This window comes from Eucyclogobius newberryi, unplaced genomic scaffold, assembly GCF_026437365.1.
Source record: "Eucyclogobius newberryi isolate DKJ021-1_F unplaced genomic scaffold, fEucNew1.0.hap1 SCAF_18, whole genome shotgun sequence".
Classification (NCBI taxonomy): domain Eukaryota; kingdom Metazoa; phylum Chordata; class Actinopteri; order Gobiiformes; family Gobiidae; genus Eucyclogobius; species Eucyclogobius newberryi.
The window spans coordinates 12,155,532-12,178,453 of NW_027315812.1; the positions used below are offsets into that span (position 1 = coordinate 12,155,532).

The following is a 22,922-nucleotide window of genomic DNA, read 5'->3' on the forward strand; positions in this document are numbered from 1 at the left end:
AACAACAATACTTTTAGAAAACCATTTAACCATTTCAATTCTAACTTTCTACTTTTACTCCTTTACTTTTTATGTTCTCCCTGGTCTAGCACCTTCTATTTCCTGTTGTTCTGTTGTTGTTCTTCTATGTTCGAAATAAAATCAAACATTGCCAAAAGAAGAACATTTAGCATTGCTTTAAACTGTAAACAAATGATTTAAACTGTAAAAATATGTTTTCTTTTTCGTAAATTGAGTTAGTACTTTTGTTTAAATCACAACACGTCACAGAAATCCTTTGAAATATTCTCACCTCAAGTTTTTCTCTTCATCCTTGGCTCTTAACTGACCTGAAACTGTGTCCTGAACATTGCCTCATCGCTCCTCAACTTCCGCAGTATTGCAAATATGACAAAACGCTGGATATATCTGCTCCGTGTTTTGCTGGACCGTCAGCTGTACACGGGGCTTATCTATAGAGTTGTAAAGATAAGACGGGCGTTGCGTAGCTTTACTGCAGTGATGTACGCGGAGGTAAAACATTGCACTGTAAAATTTCACGGCGCCAAGTCTATCATTTTACTGCAAACAGATGGTTCAGCTATAACTTTATGGAAATAGACTCAATACAAGGATTTGCTCTTTGCTCCAGGTTCCAAAGCCCATAGACTACTCCACGCAGCCCTGGTAAGCTCGCAGTAAACGCAGATAAACGTTCAGATGGTGTCATTTGACTGTTTTATGACTCGCGTCGTGGTGTTTTTAGGTTTGCTGGACCCATGGAGCGCTTTCAAGCAGAGGCCGAGCTCATCGACCGGGTCAACAGCACGTACCTGGTCCGACATCGGAGCAAAGAGATCACAGAGTACGCCATCAGTATAAAGTACGTCCGGACACACTCCTGTAACAGTAATATTACATTTGATTTATCTTAAGATACTGCATTATTCTTTCCACACTTGGTAATAAGATAGTAAGTAAGTAAGGAGGTAGTTTTTATTTGTATAGCACATTTAAAATCCAAAGTGCTTCACGATGAAAAAGACAGAAATTAAAAGATGATGAAGATAAGATAAGATATTGAGCTACTTCTGGCGAGTGTTGAACCACAAACCTTTGGGTCCATGGGCAAACGCTCTAAAAAGATTATAACCTGCTTGTGAATGCCATTGAAAGTAAAATAATAAACTAATTAAATGATTGTTTTAAGGACACTGCTTAACCAAAGCCAAAACTTAAATAAGACATATCAAGCTTTTGTCTGCCATATTTATGACACCATTGGATCATTATTTTATATTTGAACATTTCATATCTCAATATTGACATATAATGATAGTGAAATGACAAACTGCGGTGCTGCATCACTGTAAACTTCATCAAAACAAAGTACTGCACTGCCGGACTTCCTGTGGATTGTTACAAATCCCTGTAGCAATCGGTAAAAAATATTCCCATTTCATTTTTCTGTGCCAAAATTGCTGAACATTGCTGACCCCCACATGGATCATAGTTTCAGAAAAAGGAAAAAAAAAGAGAGCGATCAAAGTAAGCACAGCGCAGTGGGCTTTGTGTAGCGGTAAAAGCAGGGATTTTCAGCGCAATGGAAGCTTGAACAGAAGAGAATAAAGATGACTGAACTCTAACATGCATGAGTCACTTTAAATACAGCTGTGACGGCTGAATGCGAACGGAAAACAGTTAAAACACGGTTAAAAGCACTTTACAAGTCAATATATATAGTCATGTTGTGTCTCCTTTCAAATTGACTCCCATTCATAATTTATTTTGCCCGTGTTCGTACCATCTCTGTGGTTTCCCTCTGTCCAGACCACAGTATTGACCACATGAAAGTCCCAGTCCTGCCCTCACTTTGACCAGGGTTTAGATTTTCTTTGAGGTCGAGACACTGGTTAACCACAGTACACGCTTCTAACCCACCGCTCAATATACAATTACGGGTACAAGTATTTGTTTTTTACATTTTTTCATTTATTTAAGATTCATTTTTCGGTGTTGATCTCGTGCAGTGGTTTGAGGACACCATTTTGTGACCCCAGGGACTGTAATTAACCTTTTTAAATGTAAGATGCTCTCGTACGCTTTCCCAGACAAATTAAATATTTAGTTGAGCCTATAATTAGATTCTAAGTAAGTGTACAGACATAGAACTGTTACGCTGGGTATTATCATTTGGAAATGAGGTGGTAAACTTGTCATGTGCAAGTTTAACCGCAAATGTCCTGGTGAATCCTGGTAACTAGGGATGTCGTCATATCCAAGTTTAGTGTTTCGATTATTGTGAAAAAACAAAGAAAAAACATCACGATTTAACGATTATTCACATTTATTGAGACTGTGACCGAACAACAGTGAAATCTTACATTTTATTTCTTTCATGTTACTGAAATGAACTTCCTGAAAGACAAAATAAAGTTAAATGTGACAAAAACAGCCGAGTCATTTAAATGTAAGTGTATTTTGTGGGCTGTATATTGAACAAACATACCTAATTTTGCTTCTAAAATGGTCACGATCATTATTTTCTGTTCTTACCATTACATCGTGACCTGAATAATCGCGATTATCGATTAAACCTAATAATCCTGACATCCCTACTGGTTACGCTTTTCCATCAATATTATCTATCAAAGACGGCCCATAATTATGCAAAATAGTTGCTGTTTATAGCTCAAATTGACAAGCTGAATACATTTGATGCTCATAAACAGATAAAGTTATGCCCCGGGCGGAAACACAGAATTTCCACACAGACATTTTTATTAAACAACACCGTATAAAGTAAGTGTAATCGTCGGGTTTTATTTGCTTATTTCATGAGCGCATGAGTTAGCAGGGACTTTGAGTGGGAGATAATAGTCGGGAACCACTGCCCAGATGTACTGATGACATTAAAATGGATCGTAGTGCAACAGCTCCACTCATTTGTGATAAACTTTGACGGCAGAACATGAATATTTTAAACTTCTGCCGCTTCTGTCTAAACTGTGCACTAAAATAACCCCGCTGCATTTAAAAGAATTACTTTTCAATCTCGCAGGAGCACTTTGCAGTCCGTAGTGTGAGTGTACATTATAATGGCTTCACTCGACTAAGCCTGTTCTTTTGCGTATCAACCGCTCGAGGAAAGCCCATTGGAGTCGAGTCGGTGCGTAATGGCTTGTGAGCCGCAGACAGAGGCGAGATGAACGGAGCGGAGCATGACTGTAACATAATGAGACTCGGACACATACGGCTGCAGCTTTTCAAATGAAAGTCTGCTCTCGTTTGACGTTTGGTGGTAGGGAGGTCACAATATCACATTTCCGTGTTCAGGTTAGAGAAGAAACAGCCGAGTTTTGCAATTATTCATGATTATTTATAGGATTTTTGTCGAACAGGAGGCAAACTTTATGAAATCCAGCTTTATGAATATCAAAGTAAAAGTGAATATGACATAAACAACCAGATAAAAAGTACTTTACATTTCTATTAAAAGACAAATGTTTAAAAGATGATCAGAAAGCCATAATGGGCAGTTAGAAGAGAACTACAGACTCACATGTTCACTATGAGCTATTTAGACTTAATTCCACTAAATTCCCACAAGACGAGACTTGTTTTTGGGTCCTCGAGAACAAGAGAAGATGAGATTTTTTTCCCATAGTTTATAATGAATAATTTGTGCAATTTTGGCTTCACTGTTTTTGATGTATTTCATGATTTTGATGTTGTTGTAGCATTGCTTTTTGTACCGACTTTCAAGAGCTGTAACTCAGCCGCAGTTTAATATCGGTTGTGGGGAGGTCACAATATCACATTTTCGTGTTAAGATTAGAGAAGAAACAGCCGAGTTTTACCATCATTCATGATTATTTACATTCTGTTGTCTTAAAGATTGTCTTACCTCTAACGTGTGGCCAACTTTATGAAATCCAGCTTTATGAATATTAAAGTAAAAGTGAATATAACCAGATAAAAAGTACTTTAAACTTCTATTTTGCTCCTAATGTTCTCACAAGAGTTTTATTTTTTTGTTCCTGTGATTATCTTGTGACCTGAATAATCACAATTATCATTTTAACCGATTCACCTTGACATGTCGTAAGTCTGTATCTCCAAGAAGTAAATCTTGCAGAACTACTTGTCAGTCATTTGACATTTTATGAGTAATTTGTTTGACGCGTGACATTCCTAACATTTCAAAAGCAAAATCACCTCTTTTCATATTTGCGTCGCAGTCTGAGAAATGACTGAACACATTGTAGACGAAACTGGAATGTGTTTTTCGATTCAAATCCATTCTTAATTGCATTTCATTCATTTTCCCATCCACAATTTCTCATTTCAGAGTGAGCATAATTCTCTTTGGCTTATTCATCCCACATTACCTTGGCCTTCTTTACAATATGCATTCTATTGACAAGTCTTTGAAATACGTTTCAATAAAGAGGTCAAAGGCGGCGGCGGGATCAAATAGCTCAGTGTTACACCCGCTCTTCATCCTTCGTGCCGATCATTAATTGCGGCTTCGTTGTGCCGTTCGGGTTTTTCCCCCCTCACTCCACGGAAAACAGTCAGTGGCCTTTTACATCCAGGGCCGTTACCTGCCCCTGTGCACACATCACTCAAACGCCACTGACCTCTAGGACCCGGCACATTAGCGGCAGCCTCCGATCGATGCTCTGATCAAGAGGGGGAAATTACGCTCATAACTTATTCACTGGCCCACAGGTACAACAACGACGTCAAGCACATTAAGATCCTGACCAAGGAGGGCTGCTTCCACATCGCGGAAAACAAGAAATTCAGGAGCATAGTGGTGAGTTGTTGCTGTTTTCCTTTTTCCTCAATGCCTTCGGAGAAAGGTATAAATAAGTCACGACGTTGGGTTAATGAAGTGTCAGAAGCGGGATTTTATTTTGGCGGTGCGCACCAAAATAGTGGTGATTAGAGCCCTGTTTATGTTCGCCGCGGGGTCTGTAGATAAGTCCAACGTGAAGTGAAAAGGTTGGATGCGGATATTCATGCCACAAACTGGAAATTACCCCCTTCTCAGATTTCTATTAACGACATTTAGACTATACAGCTTGAATACCAATGTGTGTAAACAACGGTTCATTTGGCGTTTTATACACACTTTATTCTGTCACATTTTGTAATAACTGCACCTTTATTTGCCTAAAAAATCATGAGAAAACACTCAACACAAAAGAATGATTCAGGCTGAGTAACTACTTCATTAATGCCCTAATCCCTAAATTACTTCACCTGAATCATTCTTAATCTTCTTATCTGTTCTGTATAATGTGAAGTTGTTATAAAGTGATGCCTTAACAAAGCATTAACAAAGAGGATGAAATCTAATGACCTTATAGTTTATAAAGTATGATTCTGGCTTAGTAACTACTTAATTAAGGTTAGAGTGTGATTACTAAGCTGTGATTATTCTATCAAACTTTAACTAAGGTGGGGAAAAAGCATGAAAGTGTTACAGACTTTTCTTGTCCTAAGTTTGTATCGGACAGGCCAGTTGTAGCGTGAAATAAGGAGAGAGAGGGTAAAGACATTCAGCAAATGACGCTGTAGTGTTGGTAACCACACAAGTGCAACGCCTTAAACCACTGCACCACCAGCAGGCATGGATGCGTGTATTCAGAGCACACTCGTTATTAGATAAATGCTTCTGTTTTTGGTCTATTTAAAACTGAAATGTTACGCAGTGAAGCTTTAAGTTTATGTAAAAATTGTGATACAAATAATGTAACTGTGTCATCCATTTAGTTCATAATCGCACCTAGAAGATGAATGGTAAACAAATAGTAAGGTTTATTTGGAAGGGGTTTTTATGGCCAAATCAATATATATTTTCACATTATACCTTTTTGCAGTTTCAAGGATTTGATTATTATTATTTTATTTTTCACATATACTGGCCCTATGTGGAAAACTAATATACAAATCACTGCTGCTGTGAAAACACAAGTGGATAAATCTCCCTAACTCAGCCAAATAAATGTAATTCCTGCTTTTTGTTAATTGTATTTCTTATGTATTTTTGCATCCAACAGGAGCTGATCGAGTACTACAAGCACCACTCGCTCAGAGAAGGATTCCGAAGTCTGGACACAACTTTACAGTTTCCTTATCGGGAACCAGAAAACACTGCGATGCAACGGCTCAACCGATCGGGCAGCAACAGTAAGCAACCATCAAATCAGTAACGTTATAATAAAAGCTATGCATATTAACAAGTTATAATGAGATTGGTGGTGGTCCTGCTTCTACAATCGTTTGAATTAGCATGCACTGACCGTTAATTTGACATAATTTACATCCTAATTCTGTCACTCTCTTCTGCCGACCATTCCCAGTAGTTTTCCCCTAGTTTGTTTTTACCTCCTTACCCTGCTTATTTCCCCCTTTCCCTCCTGTCGCTGCTTTGCCGCACACGGGATAATCTTAAAGAAGCCGCGCAGATTTGTTTGTTATAATAGTCTGTTCGTTTTGCCTGACGTTAATTGTTTGTGACGGAGCAGGGAGTCGCTGGTTGGAGAGTCCACTGACCGTGTTATTAGATTGGAAAGCGCTCCCTGGGCCATTACTGAAGATCAAGTCAGTCGTTCCAAGGGATTCCACTGATCTAGAGGGACGCTTTAACACGTTAACCAGCATTACTAAACAACTGGGCTGAAAAGACACATGTTTAAAAGACGATCAGAAAGCAATAATGGGCAGTTAGAAAAGCTGACGCAGATATAATGTAACTACAGACTCACATGTTCACTATGAGCTATTTAGATTTAATTCCACGGATTAAATTCCCACAAGACGAGACACAGGATTGACTTAGACATTGTTTATAATGAATACCGTATTTTCTGCACTATAAGGCGCACTGGATTATAAGGCGCGCTGTCAATGAATGGCCTATTTTCGTATATAAAGCGCACCGGACTAAAATACAAACAAAACGGTCAGATAAGTCGGTCAGTTGAACTTTATTAATGCAGTAAGAGCGGGAAGTGGCCAGCTTTTCTTTGTAATCTTTTGGCAGTTGCCGCGAGATATTAATGAATCCATAAGGCACACTGGATTATATTATATTGTTTTTTGAGAACGTTAAAGTCTTTTAAGTGCACCTTATAGTCCAGAAAATACGGTAATTTGTGCAGTCAGTTACAATTTTGGCTTCGCTATTTATGATGTATTTCATGATTTTAATGTCGTCGTAGCACTGCTTTTTGGAACCACCGACTCTCAAGAGATGTAACTCAGCAGCAATTTAATGTTGGTGTTTTCTTTAGTCAGAGCAGAACGTAAACACGTGGGAAAAACTCAATTATTTTCAGCTTCGTCTCTACAGTTTGCGCACAATGCGAGGAAAGTCAGCAGAAACGACCGCTGTGTCACTTTAAATCTCAAAACATGGTTAAAAAAAGAGAAAATGAAAGATAAGATGTACTTTTCGACTATTGCAGTTACCCACAATATAACTCATCTATAAGTCGCACCTTTTTTCATAGTTTTCGCCGGGATGCGACTTACACTTATATTTATACTTATATACTTTATACTTATACTCCAGAGCGACTTATATGTGATTCTTTGTTATTTTCACATTTGCAACAGCATTTCATACTCCAGTGCAACTTATATATGTTTTTTCTTCTTTATTATGATTTTTTTGGTTGGTGCGACTTATACTCCAGTGCAACTTATAGTCCCGAAAATACGGTACTGCAACTTTAAGCAATATTTGTCCTGATTTCTCTCAAAACTGGTGTTAAAAGTGCACTAAAATGATCTGCTTGAGTATGTAGGAGAACAAAACGCATTGGGAATTTATGTTCACAATACCCTTAATGTCAGAACACAATTGTTGTATGAAAAATGTCAGCAGATTCAGCCTTAATAAGTCTCAAATACACACGGTGTTCATCACAAAATACTGCCATATTGTGTATCGAGTACAGCCCAAACCTGATGCTTAGATCTTGGTCGGAAGAAGAATACTGCAGCTGCAAATCTACTATGCATGTTTTATCTTATAGTATAGTAGTCTTGATAATACTCCCTCTGTGAGACATTTTCATAACACTTTCCGTCTCAAGATTTAAACCTTTAAAAAAAGATTAGAATCCACTAAACGCTGTGGCGGCTCATCAATCAGTTAATGGAAAATGTAAGACTTGTAAGAGATCGTGTTTGATCTCGGCGGTACATTGTGGCGAGCGGATGAAAGGAAGCGATGGCGTTCAAAGCGGCTGAGAAGTGAACAGATTGTGCTGAGAAGCCAATAGTTTTTAGAGGAAACGCTGTGTTGTTTGGGACAGCGCTCATCCAAATGTCCTTTGTTGTGGCTGGTGCTTTGTCTTGTCGGACAGCTGCTCCTGGTGGAAACACTCGAATCCATTCTCCTTATAAACGGATACATTTGGATCATTCGGCCTCTGGTCCTGTCCCACAACAAGTAATAATATCTATATTGCACTAAAATGGATAGACGGAACTATACAACTATATAACTGCTGAAAGGTTTTGAGGTGACATTGAGCAAGCAAAAAAGTATAAAATCCACTTGAAAGATAAAGAAATTGATTCGAATAGCGACTGAACTCTTTATAAAAGTCACCATATTTACTTTTTCATAGTTCTCAAAGTTTGTGTGAAATAGGTTTTACTTTTTACTCTTGAAGTACATTTTAAAAGGGTACTCAGTAGACTTTTATGTGCTTCTTCCACCACAGTGCGAATTGCAAACCGTCAACATTTTTGTTTCTAATGCTTTTTGCAAATGCATTCTTCAAATCTTTATTCATAGCTTTTGCCTATACTTCAGTTCTTGAGGTACTTGATACTTATTAAGGATAATCATGAGCTGCAATGTTAGGTTTAATTAAGCGCTGTAGAGGTGTGTTTTTTGCCATTTTATTCCATTTGCTTTTTCTGCGTTGAACAGACAAGTTTACAGAACTTTCTGACTGAGCTACTGCACGATAATGGAAACAAATGATCATTATTTTGCTGTCTGTTTTAATGCAATTTAGTGACAGCAACTTAACCTTTTTAAAGTATTCAAACTGCACCTTGTACTTTTTACATGATAGTGAAATGTGGATAGTCACCGTGACGGCAAAAAGCCCATAATAAAAATGATTTTGAACAGCGCGGCGGAGCAGTCGCTGATTGTATTTTAGCTCTCATCTTCTCCCTGTTATTTAAATTGCGCCTGTGTCCTCATTCACAGTTTCTATTAGTGCTCCTCATTGTGCATTACTGTGTGTTCTGAATCCTACTTACTCAAAATGAAGCGTGTTATATTCACATCGCGTTTCTCTGGCCATTTGAAGTGGAGGGCGATTCTTCTTTATATTACTGCTGCCGAGCTGTATCCCACTGCCTGGTTAGTATTCATTTTATAAGGGCTTCCACTGGCCCTTCTGCATATCAATAACATGAGCCAGTTCACCCGGTCGAGGGAGGCACATTTTTCATGAAGTTTGGACATTTATCTGCCTTTGTGGCGATTATACGTGTTCCTATTCCTGTGTGACAGAAATGTATAATGCTGCTGATGTGGTCGTGCGGCGCCGTGTAGAAGTCGAGCGCTCGTCGTCTCCTCCATCTGTCAGAATGTGCATTTACATAAGCGGCTCATTGTTGGGATCTGAATTAATGGAAACTTAATTAAAGGGGGAATGTGGATTTGTACGATTATAGAAGACACAAGGGAAAGTAATGTGTCTTTAAGAACCATCATTGGGGGAAATAAGGGACAATTAATAAGGAAAATACAAGGGAAAAAGCATCAGAATCAGATTTAGACTGGTATTGGGCGGATCAATACTAAATATATTGAGGTATCGAAAAGTATCCAGTGTCCGGCAAAAATACCAAAACTTAAGAATTGCTTTGTTAATAATATTTTGGAAATGCTTTTCTATATTTTGTATTATCTGCACATACGTTTAAATTTTGAAATCAGTTCAAGCTAATGATAACAACTCTAGCAAAAACATTTTATCATGTGAACTTGACATACTGTATATTTTAAGAGTGAAGCCGTTTTAGGAGTGAAGCCGTTTTGCCACTCATCCAAGTAGCTTCTTGGCTGGACAGCTGAGGGACTGTACAGATTACTTCTATATGCCTATGTGAAATTCTTTATAGTAGAGACATTTGAATGCATTTTAATACAAATTGCAATGGTGAGTAGGACAAGAATGGTTAAAAAAGACCAATATGTTTCTGAAAAACAAGCAGCTAATCAACAAACAACTGCAAAAACACATTCATTTGATGGACGACTTGTGTAGTATTGTGCATTTTTAATAGAATATTGCTGATATTCATTGTAAGAATTCAGTATAGAGTCACCATAAACATAATTTTTATTGATTCTAACTTTTCAGACTTCTTGTTTAGTTGGCTGCAGGTTTTACGGACAAAACTTCCCATCTTGCCTAGCCCGAGAAGAACAAATCAATGTAGTTTTAGCAATATTCAGTAACATTATAAGATGGCAGGCTACATGGTTATGGACTTCCAGCTGTTTATGAAGAGAACGTTTCAGTTCAAAACGACTATGATCCACAATCCAGGGAAAGCCGCGGTCATAAATGGTTAAGAAATAAAGAAAACCCTTCTGAAGCGACACATTGTTGGTGCAGTATACGGCGGATACGGCTGTTACTGAACTACATCTGGCTTGTCATTATAAATATGCAAATCCCAGACTATTCCCTGTGAGGTAATTTTGCGACTGTATGTTCTCTCTAATTAAATGCACGAGTAAAGATGTCATATTAACAAGGCAAACATCCCTCCGGCAATTGTTTCGACAGAACGACAAAAAGTTGTCGTATCGAATTTCTCCGGGGCCTTTTCATAACATAAAAGTTAATTTCCGTATGATTTGTAGGTTAAACTGTTTTTTCTTTTGCTTTCCTCCCCTCCTGACCTCCCTTTGCCTCTTGCGCCCCCTGCCTGGCCTGCCCCGCCATAGCCCCATTGCTCTGCGGCCTGTCTATAGTATCTCCCACCGGCTACAGCTTTGTACCTCCCTCTTCTGCCCCCTTCTGGTCAGGTACAGGTATCACTTCTGTCTTCTTTTTCTATGTTTGCCCTCCCCACCCATTTTGTTGGCATGCTCCGCCTTGAGCTCATCATTTCATTTAATTGCTTTGTTCTTGGCTTTTTCAACTTTGGGTGTTTCGTTTTTGGCATGTGCATGTGTAAAAATGAGTATCTGTTGTGTGTTTGTACAGTTTGCATGTCAACTATTAAGACACAACCTCATTGTGCTGAAGTTGGTAGTTGGTATAGTACAAAAAGGGTAGTAAACTATCTCTTTAATAGGATTTTAAACCATAGCAGCCCACAAAAGAACAATTTGTGGTTAAAAACGGACGCGTTATGATTACACAATGTTGAGTGATTGCTGTAATTGTTGTATTCAGGTGGTAATTTTGCATTAGTGGGTTGTATTGTATTGTATTGGGATGTTAACCCTGCGACGAGTTGGCCACTGTCCAGGGTGAACCCTAAGGCCCGAAGTCACTGGGATAGGCTCCAGTCACCCGCGACCCCAAAAAAGGGAACAAGCGGTAGAAAATAGATGGATGGATGGGTTGTATTGGGGACATAATATCAGTTAGTTGGGGGTGGGCAATATTGAGACAAATAAATATCATATTATATTTTGGAGATCATAACAATCCAATACAAAAGGTTCCCCGAAAATGTCTTGTTTGAGGAAATGTTAGGAAATCTTGAAAGTTTCTCGAGTCACCAACAGTTTGCACGTTCTCCCCAGTGTTTTTTGGCTTCTTGGAGTTTTGTGGCTAGCTTTGGTCTTTGTGTGTGTGTGTGTGTGTGTGTGTATGTGTGTATGTGTGTATGTGTGTGTGTCCGTCAAGGTAAAGGTGTCCAAATGCTCGAAGCGCCCACTGTATTAGACATTCTACCCCCATGGCCGGGTTGTAGAAGTCTGACACACCATTTCCACCTGTCAGCTCCGGTGGGAGGGGATGGGGGGCGGGGGGGAGGGACGGGGGGAGGAGAACAGGCGAACCCGCTCCCAGTCTGTCTGTCAGAGCCCGGCAACCATACGAACCTGTCAGGAAAATCCATGCACTTTGCCAAGAGCTACTGTAAAAACTACAAGGGCCAGAGAATGCGATTGTTCATTTTTTTGACAAATCAAAATATAAAACTCGGTACTGCTTTAAAATAAAGCTCCTTTATAATTAAACTTGTAATAAACCATTAATACGCACTTGCCATCGTTTTATGCATTTTACTAGGATTAGTAGATGGCTTATAATTACTTAAAAATGTTAAACTTTTCACATAAAACATGTGTGTTATACAAAATGTTGAGCAAAGGGCATTCATAAATTACTTATTTTCAATTCACTGTTGTTTAAGAGATCAATTCTTGCAAATGCTTTATAAACTAATAACTAGTGCTTATTAATGCCTTGTAAATAGTTTACAAAGGAAACTTGTTTTAAAGTGTTACCAAAAAGTTTGAGGATTTCTGTACTTGGGGAAAAAACACACTGTACCTGATTTTTAAGTGTTTGCAGCAGTTTAAATTTCTCTCTCACTTTATTACTACATTATGTGCATCCTACAGTATTTTATTCATAAGTACGTTTTATCCTCTAGAGCGGATTTATACGGTAAATTCCTGGGTTGCATCTGTATAAATTGATGCACACAGCGGCCTTATTTTGACCTGAAGAGCTGCGTCTATAATACATTTGTACTGGAGCAGAACACACACAGTGAACATACAGGGCATTTGTGGAAATCATCAGATTTCTTTAAAAAAAATTATTCTTATGAAAAAAAAAAAGTTAAAACACATTGTTTCATCTAGCTTTTTCTTTACATAACAAAATCCTTGAGTTATTTATTTTGTTATTAATCTTATTTTCTCTATTGTTTTGTGTTTTCCTCTAGTGTTTACGCCCAAAGTGATCGGCGTGGCCATCGCGCGGTACGACTTCAGCTCTCGGGACACGCGGGAGCTGTCTCTGCAGGAGGGGGACGTGGTGAAGATCTACACCAAGTCTGGAGCCAACGGCTGGTGGAGGGGCGAGGTCAACGGACGGGTAAGACACCACTGGACCGTCATCCAACACGCTTATATTTTAGATTTAAGGACCGGTAATCCAACTATTCTCTTAAACCTTTAAACAAAATACAATAGCTTTAAAATGGTTTTACAATGGTTGCCAAATTCTAGGTTGTTAACTTTTCTGCGAGGGTATTACTTTGCCTGAAATGTTCCACAGTACGGCATTAAACATGTTGCATTTATTCTATGGCATTTGCTGTTATTGTTTAAAAAATGAAAATATAGAATAACTTGAAAGACGTGCATTCTTACTGTGAGTGGGGACGTCTCTCCACAGAGCTGAACTGTAACTGTAACCTGGCTTTTCCTACACTTTAATGCCACATTGAGGGGCATTCCGTAGCGGAGCCTCCACCTGAAAAGTTACGTAGTGCACCTTTAAGTACTCTTTAAAGTACTTAAGTGTTCATCCACGTTACTCCAGGACACATTCTTTTAAAAAATATTGGATTTATTATGAATTGAGTTCCAGGCGTCTCATTTATAGAACTTAAACGTGCCATTCGTACTAAAAGTGTCCGCAAACTCGCAATAAAACCCCTCAAACTTGCTCACTTCTCGAACACAAATCTTCTCCTGCCTCATCTCTAAACGCCCCAAAGTTCAGAGTTTTTGCACCAGAACGCTCATGTCCATGTCAAGTTTGCATCCATTACAAACTGTGCAAAGCGGAAAATTGCGTTTCTTTCTTTTTTCGACGTACGTATGCGTGCCCAGAGGGTCTGTCTATGCATTTCCTCCATACACATCTTTCCAACTTGCTCGTGTTGTGACTTGAAAGCGTTCATTTGCTCCCTACACGTTCCTCACATGCATAAATCTGCAGCGGTGAAGACCCTGTAGAAAGCGCACGCTCATTCTGAATGCAAATATATATGTGTCGACTCCCACAGACTCTAGCTTGGCAATGTCATGTCATCGGTTTATTTTCTTCCTTTTGTTGCTAATCATTTTAAGTGTAAATCTAGCCTCGTTTTCCTTGCTGTAAAATCTGGCTCGTCTTTAATAGAAGGAGGTGAAGAGGTGTCGACTTCTTTTAACATTTTACCTCCTGCAGGCGTCAAAAATAAACAACTTCCTCATTGTTATTTCTTCTAAATTATTGCTAATTCCCTCCACTCCTCCGCACGCAGTACAATTAGCTCGCCTGTGTGGGATGTTGAAAAGAAGTCTGCTATATGTAGGAAGTAAGAAAAAAAGGAATGTAAATTGGGCTTTAGGGGGAAATGTGTGGCTCTAAAGAACAGGAGCCAAAATAGTCACAATATAAACTGGCAATAATAATGCTTGGTTTGTTGTGGAACTCTTAGCGTGAACATAGCAATACCTTCTGAAATAAATAACAATCAACATACAAATTAGCGTCATGTTTCTTGAATTTTCCAACATAACTTTCAGCAATTTTATGAACAAACGGCTCCGACTAACAATTTAGTTTGCAAGTTTTTAAACATATATTTTTTCCTCCAAAATACAAAATGTACAGGTTTCCGGTGTAATTTTTATGCAATTCTTGCTTTTCCCGTGCCAATAGTCTGTGTATAGTCCAGATCAGGATTATTCGATGACTAAATTAGTCGACAATTATCTCAATTAGTTCCGATTCATCAATTAACTGATGAAGGGATACGGTAGACTTTCTTTGGGAATATATTCTATTTAAGGGGCTTAGATTCTGGAGGTGGTAAAGAGGAGATGAGAGGCTGAGGGGGCTGAGGATTCTGTGGTGGAGATGGGACGGAGGAGAAGTCAATTAACCAATCAATCAATCACTCAACCTTACTGCCTTTTACGACACACATCAAGTCATCAAACTGCGTTCTAATAAAGCTCAAAGCAACACAAAAGCATAAAACTATAATACAATATATTCAACAGAGCGAACATTAAAACAAATGGGGAAAAACAAATGAAATTGCAATTTTGTGATTGCGGTCAAATTCTCCTTTTATGTTTGAATGATAGGATTGTGTTCAAAGTTCTCATTTAAAACGTGTCAAATCTAAACTACAGCGTTAGCCGTTTGTATTCAAAATAACAGGGCATTTTGTTGTTTGTGGAGGAAATTACGCTGCTTCAAAAGTGTGCGATTTGCTGTTCACGTCCGTAAAATTCCACGATTAAACTTGCCGCCGAATCGGGGTTGAAACTGGTTGAGAGGCAAACGTGAAAAGACTGCAATTGTCTGACAGTGACGTACATTTGATACATTTTAACTTTCATAGCTGCTACTCAAAAAACTCGACTACTCTTTGTGTGTTCTTCAGGTCGGCTGGTTTCCATCTACATACGTCGAGGAGGGAGAGGAGTGAACACAGCGCAGACGAAGCCAAGAACATAAACTACTGGCGATGGGGCCTCAGCTGCTCACTCCAGTGTAAAGCAGGGCTGTTCCAGGGCCGCTGCTCCTGAACCGGAACCAGGCCTCTGGGACACAAACCAGCTGAAAGGGCTGCAGCACATCGCCAAGGCAGAGAAATGGCCCCTTCGTTTCCGATTGGCTGTGCGGTTACAGTAAGTGACTCCCCCCCCTGCCCCGCCCCGCCAAGGAGGACACACAGCCCGGTCCCTCCTCATCCACGCTTCATCTGCAAGTCTCCTCCCGCTCGGGTCGGCTGTGGAGTCTTTGCCAGTCGAAGAAAGGTGTCGTAACTACCACTTTTCTGTAAGATTAAGACGTCAACACATGATTTTCCTCCAATTTACAGTGAAATAGATGTGGTTAAGCTTTAAGACTGGCTCCAGTTGACTAATATTGAAAGGACTCCAACATTTGCAACCAATGTTTGTTATAATTGGTAGACTTGACAAAAACATTCACTTATCTTCAGTATTTATGGATCATTTGGGAAAGGACCAGGACTAAACCAGGAACAAATCGAGTTACATCTGAATTAAACTGGGCTGAACGCATGAAAGGTTGACCATCAGAAGAGTTGCATATTGCACCTTTAATTAAGCGTATCATGTCCACCTACTTAAAATCTATACTTTTATTCAAGTTTTTAGATGGAAAACAAGGGTGTTCATTACATTTTCAGTTAATCCTTAATTTTTTAGTGCGAACAAAAGTCAATTTTACTCACAGGGAGTCAAAGTATTGCATTTCATGAGTAAAAGTACACACACGCCTGCTCAAATATCACTCCAATACAAGTAAACATGGGTCAGTCGAATTATTATTTAAGCTCAAGTACAGAAATATCAATTACAAATCCTTTTTCAGCACTAAATTGTTGTTAATGATAACGTTGTAGCTTAAAATGATAAAATACGGTTGATTATGTTTCTAAAGACAAGATGCAAGACATATTTCGGGTTCATCTTGTTCAAAATAAAAGCAAGAATAAGTATAAAGTTTGTTAAAACCCGCAGATATTTTCAACCAACCCTAAAACATTGAAGAGTGAACACCATAAAAGGCTTTAAATGGCACAAAAAAGCAGAAAACTCCTCAACAAAATAACAAATACTTGGAACTTTGGAAAGTAATAACTGATATTTTAAATGTAGTGGAGTCAAAGTAATAAGTACTCATTTAAAACAACCCCAAGTCAAGTATAGATTATAAAACACTGTACTGAACTCGCTCTCTTCTAATGTTTCCATACACAGCATTACATAACTAAGACCACTCTTTCTTAATCCACCCGTGCCACTATCAATAACAAGCCACGACCCTGCCTGTTTCTATTTCGATCTCTTTTATCTGGATATTGACATCCCAATCTCTCCCGCTCCACACGTGCACCTCCCACATCTCCACCTCCTCAGATTAAGATACAAGTGGCCCTCTGGATCTCATCTCTGAGCGCTGCCAACAATTGATCGCTGTTGTTCCTATTCTCCTCCGCGCCTTTATCTGCAGCGCGCTCGTGTTTTCCACTTGTTACCGATCCTCTTCTCTTATCAGTGGCAGCTTTGATGGCAGGAGACGATTTTCTCAGGGTTTATCTTTTTGCGGGTATTACCTGAAAGGCCCTCGTAAAGACACTCCAGACAAATGGGAACGCCATGCAGATCAACGTTGTGTCTGTTTCGGCGCCTCTGTCGTTTGACCTCTCTGCTTTTTGGCCTTGGGAGGTTGGATTATTCCCACATAGGAGACGTAGCATACACGTTTATGCATTGGGACGTTGATTTAGTGGTTCTTTTTTAGACAGTCACTCTATTATTCCGCTGCTGGGCATTTCTTATACGAAACATTCTCCAAAAACTCATTATTTTTTAACAGTAATATCAGAATTACATATTTAATTTTTTTATAAAGGCCCCAAAGTGCAATGTTTCAGCCAATAAAGACTAGAGTAAAAGCCTTTAATAAATTAAGGTCTATATTTTGAAATGTTAGGCAGCTTATTGACTGAAAAGTTAACTTCATTTTTTCATTTTTTCCCATGTGTCCTGGTGCAAAATGGCAGGATTTATTCTTATTTAGTCTAATTATACTTTTACCGAACCCATGTTACAGTTTTAATAAGCTTTACAATAGCTTTTCACATGTTTTATTGACACATTTAACCAGTCAATTCTATGCCCATTCATATTCACCCTTGACTCGCTCTTCAAAATGGCACCAACGCTAGAAAATTTGCCAGGAAACATCTATTCCCAGAGTGCTTCAGCTCAAGTAACACATTTAGCCTTAGTCAATAGTACATTAAGAGTGTTTTTGGCTGCGGGGTTCGCCGTTCTCCCTCTCGCCACATTCAGCACCACTTTACACGCTCACCCCGTGCACTCGAGCCCACTGTCTCCTTAATCCTCGGTGAAAAGAGGATTCTCCCACTTTTGAGGGCATTCGATAGCTTTTACCGCGAAACACACTTCAGTAATAGACTTACAAATAGTCATAGAAATCACTTGTGATTGGCGTAATCCTGCACACAGTATTTCATTTTTTTTGGGGGGGGGAGGGAACTAGCTGTGCAAACAACATAGAAAGACAATATCAAGAACACATTTTGGAATATTTTGTGACATTATCTTGATGGAAACTGCCTTTATCTTACAATTTTTGCACATTTGTAACGTCGCATTTTACTTAAAAAAACAAACAAAAACAAATGCGGAATGAAACAGGATGCAAGGATAAATTAGTCACAAACATTGCTTCTGCCAACACTTCTCTTTTTTCCCACTCGCGCACACCTACTCTTGGCATTTTAAACTCCCGTCTCCAACTGCTTCACATAACAGATAATGTATATGATTGCAAACGAAACAAACAAGCTAACCACGTTTTCCTTTCTTAATCAAACGTACCCTGGTGAAATGTTGCATCAAGCGCCACGTTTGAGTTAATAGAGAAGTTTAGCGACTCGAGGGGATCAGACAGCCTTTGTGTGTCTAAGTCTGGGTGGTCTGTTTCCCAGCAGCCTCGGGGCAAAGCTTTGATTCAAAAGCCTTCCTCTTTCCCTGTCATGTCTTCTTTTTGTGCGGGTGCCACTGGGTATTGTGCAAGAAGTGTTTGAGAGAATTATATTTGAAGAAGCGAGAATGAATTGTTACGACATGCTTTTAAATGTAAGCTTAATGGGACAATTATGTTTAAAAGCCTCGTCGCGGCACTCTAAATGCTACAGGAGGAAGACGTGTGTCAATGGGAAAAGTGCCGTTTGTCAGAAGAGAAGATTCTTGTGCTCAACTTGACTAGAACTGTGTCCTTAAGTCACCACTAGATGGAAGCATCACAAACTCAACTTTTTAAAGTTTGGGGATGACGTCATTAGATTTCTCAGGAGCCTAAACTAAAGGTTAAACAAACATCAGTGTCTTTAATGGGAAATATCAAATTCATAAATGAGAAAATCTTTTTGTGTTTCAGTAGTGCTGTTTTAAACCACTTACATAAATCAAATATAACACATTGTCTTAATTATTATTGGCCTGGTCACTCTTCTCCATCACGTTATAATAAAATCGCCTTAATTAGCCTTAATATACATGAACAAAGACTTAATTCATTATGATTTTTTTTATTAAGAATGATTCAGGTTTATTAAGGAGTTATGATATTACTATTACATAAAAGAGACATATTGTTTTTTTTCCCCTTAGTATTAAACTGTTCCATTGATCATCATTTTACTCAAACATTCATGAATTAATCAAAATACAGCTAACAATGAGGATACAACATTGTAACAAGTAAACATTTGACATTGATTTAGCATATTAAGACTGAATCGTTAAATATGTATATATAAATGATTTATTCATGATTTAAGTCTTTATGCATGCTTTACTTACCCAATAAACGTGTAGTTACAAAGTGTCACTCCAATTGAAAAGTTATAGCTTGTCTTTGGGTGTTACCAGACTTCGACAGCATCATCTTCTAACACTATCATCCCACTCTTCCTCTTCCTCACATGAGCTCTTGACAGCAGGGCCATTTACCAGCGAGGCCCTTCTTTCTCTCCAGGTTCAGGACATTGTGTGTGTGTGTGTGTGTTGGGGGGACCGTGTAAGGCGGCGGGGGGGGGGGCTCAAGGGTATCAGTGATCTAATCATTACAGCATCTGCTCACCTCAACGACACGGCTGCATCCATCTTCATGTCACAACCCACAATAGCACAAACGCACAGACACTCAAAACTTCTCCTCCTCTGCTCCCGTCACTGCTCCCTCTCTCGTCGCATCTATCTTTTAACCAATGTCCGTCTGTCGTCCGGTTCAGTCGCTTCTCGTGCTGCTGGCTTGGAGACAGAGGAAGCCGTACAGTTCGATAAATAGCGGTTACAATAAGCAAAATACCATCCGTCTTAAGCTGTTGGCGTTTAGAGCAATGATTCAAATGTTGGCAGGGATTAGTGTATTTGAGATCTGATTATATTGTAGTATGTCTATTAAATACTTGGCAATAACAAATGGTCTTAAATGAGAACTACAAAGAGCTCAACCTATCTATTTCCTACTGTTATAAATATGGATAATTCAGTAAATATAAGTTTACATTGCTGTAAAATGCTTTCTAAAGATAATATTACCTCAATTTTGTTCAAACTATTACTGACAATTCTTATCTTATTTTGAACATAAAGGGTTATTCTCAGTTGAAGGTGGTACTCAAAATTTGTGTTTGAAGCCGTTTAGAATTCCTCCAAACTTGTCGTAATTTGGTCCTAAATTGAGTTAATTTTATTCTTGACGTTGGCTTGGTTTGGTCCGGTTCTAATTCGTGTTTAGTCCTGATCTAATCCAGGTTAAGTTTCAGGTTTAGTCCTGGTTTAGTCCCAGTTTTGATGAGTGGTATTTCATGTGCCTGGAGCCAGTCTTCATGTGATGTCCAAATGTCCAAAGATAAAATACTGTTTCATAAATCCAACATAAAACTTGTGTATCATCCGTTTTGAATTCCATACCTGTATAAAAATGTAACTGAAAAGTAATTTTGTCATGAATCTATTCAACTCAAACTGGAGAAACGACGGTGTTGTGTCATTGTCCATTACAACTGCTATAATCCACACTCGAGGACGTGTTTTGCCCTTATTCCTGACTGAACTTTGTCATCCACATGTTATCGCTGTTCATGTGTCATTATTATGAAGCCAAAGACGTTCGCTGTTCTTGCCTGTGTGTCGCTCTCCTTGGGACTGACCGACCGCTGTGGCCTGAAACCGAAACCGTGCAATCCTGTGTAGCATTATGTGTATTGTTGTTGTATTATAATGTAAATAATGTACATAGCACATAATAAAGTATACATTGCTTCTTCTTATTATGTCGTCTCTTTTTCATAATTCACTTTGTGTCATATAGATTTTGTTATATTCAAATAGTCAGAGCAAATGGAAGGAAAGAAAACTACAATGGCGTCGGCCCTCGTCAGAAAAGTTCCGTAGTGCACCTTTAATATCTTTACGTCATTCATTTGACCACTCACCATTTAGATCTGTAATGTATTTGCAAGTGGAGCAGGTAAAGTACAATCATATTTTACATGAACATTTTCAGAAATAATTAAAGGCGAATATCCAAAAATGGTCATAAAATATTTCAGGAAACTATATAACTTCATTGTCACAATGTAGCATCCACTTTAAATTGAAGTAGATGTGATTGGAAGGACAAAACATCAAATAATGCACAAAATATGGTATTTTTAAAGGACTAACCACAAGAATTGGACAAACTAAATCATAGCTGAAGATGCGACACAGGAAACACAAATGTTAAAATCATTTATTATTGTCAGCATCATTTTTGGTCACCTGTAGACTCTGTACCTGTAGAAAAGTAACTCAAGCGTTCACTTTAAGAGTTTTGTCACACAGTAAATTATATGACTGAAGTAGGAATAAAAGTACGTGTCTGTAAATTACTCTGTGAAGTACAGTTTTCAGTAAATGTATAGCCGAGTACACACTTCTGGATATAAAGTCAGTAAAGAACAAAAATCTTGATTAAAATACTAGAAAATATTGATGCAACACTGTATTTGCGTAAAAGAAAAGACATGAAAGAATGAGCCGTGTGTCACAACAGACGTGGAGAAGCTGCAGTCCCTCCTGTTCGCAAAGGTCACACAGCATTAGCCCAGCTCTATTGTGACTTTTAGCTAAATTTAGGCCTGAGCGCTGGAGAGCGGTGGAGCTCATTAGGCGACAGGTGGCTGATCCCCTCTGCATCACTCGCATCACCCACAAGATAAAGATATGACAAGTGTGAATGGGAAGAACGTTGAGAACAGCTCTTAATAAGCTGTTACAAGTGTATTATTAATAATCGTGTGTGCAGCATTGTAAAATGTCGCTTTCACTTGACAATACACCATTTTAGAATCCTTATAGTTTAAAATTGAGCTGGAGACTGGTCAGAAATGTGTGGTGGGATTTGCTGTTTTGCTGATTTGTTGATGTGGTTTCTTACTGGGCCTGTTCACATGAAACAAAAACAGGCAAAGGGACATTATTTTTTCACAATAGCAAAAAAAGGTGCCATTATTCAACCCCAAAGAAGACGTGATAGTTGTGAGTGGAGGAGTGTGAGTGGACTTGAATATAGGCCAGTCCCAAACAAATGATAAGGTTTAATATTCGTAGATCATAAGTTTGGATATTTCTTTCAAAAAACAAAGCTCCTCCCCTCCAGCTAAAATGAAAAACAACTTAAAATTGAAGATCACAACTTATAGAAAACATCAGACTTGTTTCAGCGAGACACATTAAGCCGTTAAATGCTGTTGTGAACGTTGAAAACAGCTTTTGTAATAAAAAAGGTCAAAAGTCCAGACGTTTTTGGCTTGAAACCTTGTCTAGACGGCTTTTAATTAACTTTGGTTTGCTTCACAAAGCCACATTCTGATTTCATTTACACGCTTTTTTTAAACAACAACAACAACAACAACAACAACAAAAAAGAAGGTAAATTAGCTTCGCCGAAGAATTGACTTTACATCAAGAGGGGGGTGGTTCTCCGGATGTGTGAAACATGCGGTGAATAGTTGTATCCTACAAGACACGCACCATATGCCACTGCTTACCGCGGGAGTTTTGTGTGGGCCGAGGCTGCTCCCTTTGACCATCTGCTTCCTGGTTATGGCCCGGCTCTGGATCCCGCCCGCAGCTTGGACACTGCCCGCCCCGGACCTGCCAGCTTTGGACTTGTTATTGGCTCCGCAGGGGGGGGACGGAGACGGAGACGCTGTATTAAAATGTCTTCCAGGTGGGTCTATAGTCTGGGCCAGGTCACAGCGGTGCACCTCCAGCAGAGAGCGCAGGCAGCTCCAGACTGACAGATGGGCAGCGAGAGCGTGACATAGCACTCTGAGAACTTCCTGCGCCG

General features: G+C 39.0%; 1 protein-coding gene across 1 annotated transcript in view; it reads left to right on the forward strand.

The window, feature by feature from the left end:
• Nucleotides 1-15,568, forward strand: part of LOC140364421 (guanine nucleotide exchange factor VAV3) — a 127,674-nt gene extending 112,106 nt beyond the window's left edge. Inside the window, exons 22-27 of the mRNA XM_072450540.1 lie at nucleotides 632-666; nucleotides 746-862; nucleotides 4,714-4,801; nucleotides 6,051-6,180; nucleotides 12,952-13,103; nucleotides 15,397-15,568. Coding sequence (XP_072306641.1) covers nucleotides 632-666; nucleotides 746-862; nucleotides 4,714-4,801; nucleotides 6,051-6,180; nucleotides 12,952-13,103; nucleotides 15,397-15,441 — 567 coding nt within the window. The 3' untranslated portion in view covers nucleotides 15,442-15,568. The remainder of the gene's footprint in view (nucleotides 1-631; nucleotides 667-745; nucleotides 863-4,713; nucleotides 4,802-6,050; nucleotides 6,181-12,951; nucleotides 13,104-15,396) is intronic.
• Nucleotides 15,569-22,922: the final 7,354 nt, after the last annotated feature.